This window comes from Hevea brasiliensis, chromosome 9 (genome assembly GCF_030052815.1).
Source record: "Hevea brasiliensis isolate MT/VB/25A 57/8 chromosome 9, ASM3005281v1, whole genome shotgun sequence".
Classification (NCBI taxonomy): Eukaryota; Viridiplantae; Streptophyta; class Magnoliopsida; order Malpighiales; family Euphorbiaceae; genus Hevea; species Hevea brasiliensis.
The window spans coordinates 5,732,060-5,740,078 of NC_079501.1; the positions used below are offsets into that span (position 1 = coordinate 5,732,060).

Below are 8,019 nucleotides of genomic sequence, written 5' to 3' on the forward strand. Positions count from 1 at the left end.
GGCAAATATGGTCTGTAAAAGAACTGAATCAGAGACGTTATTGTAATGTTTAATTTTAAGAACAGCTGCCAATTGCATTAATGAAGATTGAAGGCAATATAAGCAAATTACTCTGGAAAGAACAATATACATTACTATATTAGTAAGTTACAAATTTGTTCTAAAAGAGAAGAGCAGAAAGAAGGAATATTTTACAGCAATTCCAACCAAAACAACACACCGAAAATAAAAGGAGGCAAGCAAAAGCAATCCAAAGCTACGAACTAACACAGAAATCAAACTGGCCAAACTTTCTGCACTAATTTTGTGCTGAATTTGAAGGACTCTTTCCTAGCTTAGATAATCCTAGTTCTGCTGGTCTCGGACTTATAGGCTCTCTTCCACTAGCTTTAGGACTTTTCTCCCCTTTTAGTTCACTTACACGAGGACTATACGTGTAAGAGAGACGCGGGCTTTGATGGCTTTTAGGATCATTTGCAGGTGTTCCAGTGGTACTTGTGATTTTAGGACTGCTTACATGCCTGAACTCTCCGCGGCTACGGGTCATAACTTCATCTAGTATCTCCCCGTCCCCTACAGGAGTAGCCCCAACCCCCAGCACAGACTCCTGTAAACAAACATAATGAAGAAATTATAAATGTGAAGTGAAGCAATGTTTGGAAGTGAACTTGGATTTTCTTTTTGTTGGACAAGAAATCTTACTGTAGCAATATTGTATGGCATAGCCGGAGCCTCTTCATACTCTGCTGCATCCAGGTCCTGAAGGTGTGCTCCTTTGAAAAACTTAGGAAGGAAATATTGTCTTACAGGAACCAAAAGCATGATCAGCAATGGAAACATGACACCGGCAATTGGAACCCAAGTGAGACCAAAACATAAAAGCAAATAAGTCGTTTGAAAAATGGTAAATGTTGCAATAGTCTTGAAAGGCACTGTTTCAACAAAAGTGGCATGGTACTCCTCAAGGACCCTGCAAGAACAGGGAGTTATTTTTAGAAACCAAGAAGATGAAAGCAAGTGGTAGGTAAGTGAAACTGAAGGATTTGAAACTAATACTTGTATCTTCTGCTTGGCGCAGTGAAGAGCAGCAATATCCTTTCCCAGAATTGGTTACCAGGCAAACTTTCAATGGCCATGAAGGCAAAGTAACCCCAAAGGACTGAAGTTGGGATCTTTTTGAGGAAAGGCATGGCTGCAACACATCCTCCAACCATTATGGCTTGAAGCAAGTTGCTGAGACGCTGTTCTTTCACTTCAACAGGCAATAGATCATCAATCTCCTTCTCGATGTCAAATACTGTCTCATCAACTGGGGCATTTATGTGGCCATTACACGAAGCTGCCTGGATGGTTGATTCTTTGAATTCTTTTAGACCCTGCTCAAGATATTTGACAATGATTAGTCTAAGAGCTCTGTAACTCGACTTCATCTCGAATAAAAAACATAAAATTTTCACTAGATACATCTACTTAATCCAGATTCATGTAGCTACGATTCTGCATGAGTCAATTATCTGAGGTTATTTGTTCAAAAATTTATGTTGTTTCCAGGGGGAAAAAAGGATCTATAACTTTTTAAACAATACAATCAAGAGCAGAATAGGTTGTGATCATACTTGCGAGGCCGGTTGGTAGATCAAAGGGGTCTGCATTTGTTGATAAGCTTCTTGCATATTTCCATATAATTGTCCCAAGCTGGCGTTTTTTCTGATACTTATGCGAGCAGTTGCTACAAGTCGATTACGAAGCAACTGCATAATGAGAAAAAGGTTGTTCTTAGAAAAATCTCATTTGCACAAGCAACTAAGATAATAAAAATAATAATAATTTTTAAAAAAGGCCTTAATGGTATTGGTTTTGCCACTAAAGTTCATATATTGGATAAAAGATTATATAATCAAGAAGGATTTATAAAGCAAGTTCAGGACATATCACCTGATACTTCAGAGTAGCCAAACTCTTTGTATGCATTGGAGATTGTGGGATGACTCCATTTGACGGTGGAATTCCAATAAGACCACACATTAAAGTCTGAAATCATGAGTTATGAACATTAAAAATTCTAAATTTGAAGGAAAGAAATGGAATTATGAAGCAAGAGCCTAATAGAAGGTGCATTTCTTACCAAGAACCCCAGAAGAAGAAGGTCGTAGTGATAAGAAGGTGGCTTTCTCAAATTGAACTCCTCCTGCTGAGCAAGCTGAGATGCTACACTATGGTCAAAGTAGTAAAGCACAGCAATCATCGTTGCAGGAATGAAAGCTCCAATTATGTAAAAAATGGGAACATTCAGCATGTCCTGAAATATTGAATTCAGAGTCGGTAATTTTTAACCAAGTGAAAATAAAGTTCTTAATTAGGTGTTGATGGCAATTGCTAGATGTGATAAAAACATGCCTTAATGACAGTCCAATTTTCGTAGGCACCAGGGGACCAGGGATTGGGGCTGAAAAGGCGGCGAGGGATCCCTTTCGGAACACTTCCGGCTGGGATGTAGGAAACAGCTGTCCACACTAGGACCATCAGGGGCACACCATAGTCTGCTATGAAGCTTCTGAGCCAACCTGTGTAAGAAACCCATTATAATTTTTTATTTTAAGATAAATAAATAAAAGAGGGTAATACCGAATATTTCCCTAAAGTGAGAATATTGCCAAATAAGCAATGACAGAAAAGAAGCATCTTGCTGATTTTTGGTTCAGAAAGCTTAAGTACATACCGGTCCCATAGCGCCACGACCTTGCCTTTCTGCTTCTTAATGCAGTGAGAAGGAGGCCGAAAGATAGAACCAAAGCAAACATCCCATTTGCAAACCTCCATGAAGGAATAAACTCTAACAATTTGGGGTCTTCCCGTTGTGGAATACGAAATTCATCAACAAGTCCCTGAACAACGAAGGATTTGGTGATCTTATAATATCAGTTTTAAAAGGACTAGTTACTGTTGGATGTAAGATACTGAGAATTCAGAACATCATACTCATTGCAGTGGTTAACCACTCTTACTTTAATAGCTTGTTGCATGAAAAGCATCGCGATAAGCAGACCAAACAACTCCCCTGCTACACGGGTAAACCTGTTGATAATTGAGCAGGCTCCTAGGATAGCCAGTAAGAACAGCAAGAACGCGGTCCAAACACAAACCCTGGTACATCATGTGACCATGTAAATTATCTTCTGTCAAACATCCAAGGAAATTGGGCTGAAGGAGAATGTAAAGCAAGAGGGCGGAAGACCACCAAAAAAATGGTAGCTAATAGACACTTCCTGGAACAAAACAGGAGTTTACTTACCATCCTGTCCATGCTAGAAACAAATTCCGGCCCAAATCAGGTCTTCCTTTGGCAAAGTTGAACATAAATGTGTACATGATGACAGTAGGCTCCGCAACTCCTAATATCAGAAGAGGTTGACCTCCAACGATCGAGTGTATGATCCCACATACTGCAGTAGATGCTAGGGTTTGAACTGCTGTTAAAACTCCATCTGCAAGCACACAAAGAAATTTCGTTTGTTAAAATTTCTTGCAAACTTTCATGGCTTTATAAAAGAAAAAAAAAAAGATTTCCCACTTTTCCAGTCCTTCTCATAAAAAGGTCCTGGGGGACTGAGAAAAATATTTGAGCTTGGCAATATCACTGTTAATTTAAGTAAAAGAATATTCAATGGATCAGCATTTTTTTTTTTAAATAAATAATTCTTTATACTGATGATGTTCGATACCAGTATTTCTCTCCAGCTGTTCTCCAAATGAAATGACTGGAATCGCTGAAGCAAAGAATATGTATGTGGTGGGAGCCAAAATCCTGAAAATTAACAAAATGACCATATCATATGAAGGACTAACATAACAAGTGAACATAAAAATTTTGTTGACCGGTTTAATCGTTAAGATTATACCTGAAACCTGCTCTAAATCCTCCACTCCAGTCTTGCTTGTAACACAACAATCTCCCCTTAAGGTCATTCTTGATTCCACGGAAAGGGACGAAGGTCTCCTCCATTATTAATTTGTCGGAGTGAGAGTTCAGAGCGAAAAAAATAAATGGAACTTCTTTCCTTTTCTGAAGTCTGTATAAGGGTAGGACTCAAACACAGAGAAAAGTGAAGATTAAATATCACTCTACGGATAATGTGGCGCTTTAAGGGTTAGACATGGCCAGATATGCCATTGAGAAACAGCTGATCGGTGATAAAAATTACATGACTTGAATTAAACGGTCAAACAGGTCAACGTTGGAGTGAGACCAAAATTCAAGATCAAACCGCAGTGCAAGTTAATCCAGGATTAACAAACAGATGCCAAGAAAAGAAGTTTAGCTGAGGGAAAAAGCTGGTGGGCTGGTCACCTCAAACATATGCAGGAGCATCCGAGCCTTTTGATATGCGTGTTGGGGGCAATGTGATGGCGCTTGCTAGGGAGGAAGGCTCCAAATATATAATAATAAGAGCTTCTTCTGGCTGAGGAAGGTTGATTTGGTTCAGACAGCAAGTCAGCTATGCGGGCCAATAGTGAAGGAAGAGAGCGAAATAATTCACCGCCATTTTTCTTAGGAATAATCCTCTGCCTCGTTAACCTTTTCCTCTTTTATACATCCTCCTTCTGATTTCGCCACGTCAGCATCTCGGATGGGTCGGTGCACTTCAGAGTTGACTTGCTCAGTTGCACTGAATTTAATTGGCCATCACAAAGCTTGAGCAATAGGGTTTGAGATGACCCTCTGGCCACGTCAGCAGCGTGGCCCACATACAGTGGGTGTCAATTGTAATTCAACATACAGGAATTATTCTGCTAATATATTTTGAGTTTTTTTCTAAAAATGAAAAAATACCCTATCATTGGTTAATTTTTATGAATTTCATATCATATATTTTTGTCTTTATTAATAAAGATTATTAAATCGTTAATTATTATTAAATAATATTAATATAATAAATATATAACACCAATATATTGACACATAATAAATATGAGGCTTAAATGGCGCCCATGTAGCAGACGACATTGCCTTCCATCCCATGTTTTTCTTCTTCATCGAAGATGATAGGCGAGATCCTTTCTCTTCTTCCACTCCTAAGTTTCAATTTTGACTTCTCAAAGGTTAATTAAAAAGCAGAAAGAGCTGAAAAGGAGGAGAGTGGTAATGAAAGTAATTAGTAAGAAAAGTAAAGGGTAAAAAGGTAAAATAAAGGAAGAATAATTTAATATATTGTTTAATTATTTAAAGTGTTTATCACTAACTTGAATAAGCAAGGCTTTATGTGCATTATTTAATAATTTCAAAAATAAAAATTTAAATATATGATGAGATGAACGAAAAAGTGAAGGTATCATTAGGCTTTAAAGAGCAATATTATGTAAAATCATAATAAATCAAATTAAAAAACATAATATCTCTTATTTAAAACAATAAAATATTAATTCCTGCAAGATAATTACTGTGGCCTTGCATAGAAAACTAGGTTCCAGAGTCGAAACTTGAAAGCAACCTGGCAGCTGACAGCACAGGCTGCCACCCTCTGCTCTATTGGATGTTAACCACTTATATGAGAGATTAATAAAGAAAAGAGATGATGATCTCAGGAACTTGGCAATTGGGCTGTACGAGCTACTCCCAAACGATAGTGAAACCAGTTGACTTTATTCTGCGCCATATATCCAAATACCATGCGCCGATACAAAAATCTAATTTACTATATATTTTTTGAGTTTAGCGAGTGAAGTCTAGGCAAGCAAAGAGGAGTGATCCATCTAAATTCTAATTAAAGAAGTTTCATTATCATTCAATTCATGTCCATGTGCTTTGAAACTTGAACAACTCATCAACTCATCATCTTGCCCATCATCCTATTTCTTTATACCGAAGTTCTATTCTATACATTGCCTTCCCTTTTTTTTTCTTTTTCTTCCCCTCCAAACAAAGATTAGAGAATAAATCAATTCCACTCTACTATTAATCCCATAAATTACAATATACATAGTTGGGCTCTGCTGGGTGAAAGGTAAGGGTTTAGAGAGATTAGAAACTACAACAAAGTAAACAACTTTATTTAATTATAGGATTGCTGATGTGTCCCAGCCGCAAGTGCACCGGTCGTTCAAGTAGTATAGAAAAAGATATCGTTCCCACGAGGAGTTGTGTTAATGATTGAATTTTTGATATAAAATAAAATATGTTAAAATTGTATTTTAATCAAATTAATAAAAGAAATTTAGGAATTTGAAGCATAAGGTATGAAAATGCAAAACTAAATTCAAACAATGACTAATTTAATAATTCACAAAACAAAGAAATTGATAATAATGAAAATTAATAAAATGAGATTAAACTAAACACTCAAAAGTAAAATTCCAAGCAATAATTGATGAAAGACGATTCTGGAGTTAAGGGTTCATATTTAAGTCATTTTGGGATTTTCCCTAGCTAGCCAAATCCATGAAATTTATATGTTTAAAGGAGATTAATTCTAAAATCCTTTGAAAACTCTTTCGAGTGAGACAAAGAGTGCCTTAATTAACTTAATCCTACTTTCGTGGATTTAAAATTAACCAAGACCCATTAGGTTCTTTAATCAATCTATTAAAACCCTCTTAACCCTTAGTTTATTTCTAGATCTAAGTTAATTAAGTCCAATTTATTGATTAACTATCACTTGGTTTTCTCCTTTCGGTGCTTCAACCAAGGATTAAGAACATAACTTAATGGGGCCCTTCATTAAGCATGTGAATGAGCACACAAGAAATGGATTAAAACTCATAAATTCATTAAATTGGGATTAACCCAGTTCAAATCCACAAAAATAACTAAAATATTACATCCCTTACTCTATAATCAAAGAAAACTACTCACAATTCATGTTTAACACAAGAAATTCTAAGTAAAAGAGGAAATAAATCATGAAAATAAACTAAAACTAAAGAAACCCAATACAAGAAAGGTAGAAAATATGCAAGAAAAGAAAGAAAACTCCAAATCTGTCTGGAAATGGAGGGGGTGATGTTTCAGCTCCCCTTTTTGACTCTTCAGCTGCTGCTCCTCTTCTTTTCTTTTTTTCTCCCCTTTCTAAAATGGGATAAGGGCCTTTTTATATATTTTTCTCTGACAATGAGCCCTAAAATGATGTATTTGAGGTGTGATTTTCTGAGCGAATCTTCTGCCAGCTCATTATGAAGTCTTTATGGGACTGCATAAGTAGACTGCATAAGTTATGCAGTCCCTTATGCAATTTTCGGCTGATTTCTGGCTCTCTGTGCAAAACCGCATGAACAGGGTGCAAGACTGCATAAGTTATGCAGTTTTCCTTGAGATCGCATGAGCAAGGCACGAATCTGCATAAGTTATGCGGCAACTTATGCAGATTTCGGCAAGTTTGGGATATTGTTTCTTCTCCTTATGCAGAACTGCACAACTTATGCGGCAAGTTATGTGCAATTTGACCAATGCATACTTTAACTTTGAAACTTGTTTTTGATATCTTTGGCTGTAGAAATCACTTCTCAATGGCAAAATTTCTTTTTAGTCTCTCAAAAACACCATTTTACCTACAAAACAAAGTAAAATTACAAATTAATCCAAAAATTAACAATTATGAAAAACTATCTAAATAACTAATGAAATTAGCTAAAAGTGACTAATAATCAAATAAAATTGCCATGAAATTAAACCTAATGTATGTATCAATTGCATAATTGTGGCGTTATCATTTTTTTTTAGCCAAAGACAGGTGGATAAATGCCATGTATCCCGAAATCTAAGTAGAACTTGTCTTGGCAGCCGAAAGTAGGGCCAATGGCCAAAAATCCTTACTAGTAATCATGGTAAATCCATCCAGCTGAAAAAGCAAACCAGCGAATGACTATACTTATTGCCTGCCTTCCCTCACTTGAAGCCGTTGGTGATCTTATTATACGGGATCCTGATCACTCACCCACGCAAAATGGTTTTCACCTTTTTTTCTCGTGATGTGATGTGAGAGCTTGCAACAGGAAACCAATGGTAGAAATTTTCTGTCCAAAATG

At 36.6% G+C, this 8,019-nt stretch overlaps 1 protein-coding gene across 1 annotated transcript; it reads right to left on the reverse strand.

The window, feature by feature from the left end:
* Positions 1 to 99: 99 nt before the first annotated feature.
* LOC110653414 (boron transporter 1) lies at positions 100 to 4,515 on the reverse strand. Its single transcript, XM_021809034.2, has 12 exons — positions 3,900 to 4,515; positions 3,723 to 3,805; positions 3,293 to 3,485; positions 3,006 to 3,144; positions 2,720 to 2,885; positions 2,398 to 2,564; positions 2,126 to 2,299; positions 1,936 to 2,031; positions 1,617 to 1,751; positions 1,057 to 1,376; positions 703 to 970; positions 100 to 607 (listed from the first exon to the last, which is right to left on the reverse strand). The coding sequence occupies exons 1-12, from the start codon at positions 4,001 to 4,003 to the stop codon at positions 299 to 301; spliced, it is 2,154 nt and encodes a 717-aa protein (XP_021664726.2). The 5' UTR covers positions 4,004 to 4,515; the 3' UTR covers positions 100 to 298.
* Between the last annotated feature and the right edge of the window lie 3,504 nt (positions 4,516 to 8,019).

Coding starts and splice junctions, on each gene's coding strand:
- LOC110653414 (XM_021809034.2), bottom strand. CDS start 4,003: ATGGAGGAGACCTTCGTCCCTTTCCGTGGAATCAAGAATGACCTTAAG. Junction 2,886..3,005: donor TCATGCAACAAGCTATTAAA/GTAAGAGTGGTT, acceptor TTCGTTGTTCAG/GGACTTGTTGATGAATTTCG. Junction 608..702: donor TGCCATACAATATTGCTACA/GTAAGATTTCTT, acceptor GTTTGTTTACAG/GAGTCTGTGCTGGGGGTTGG.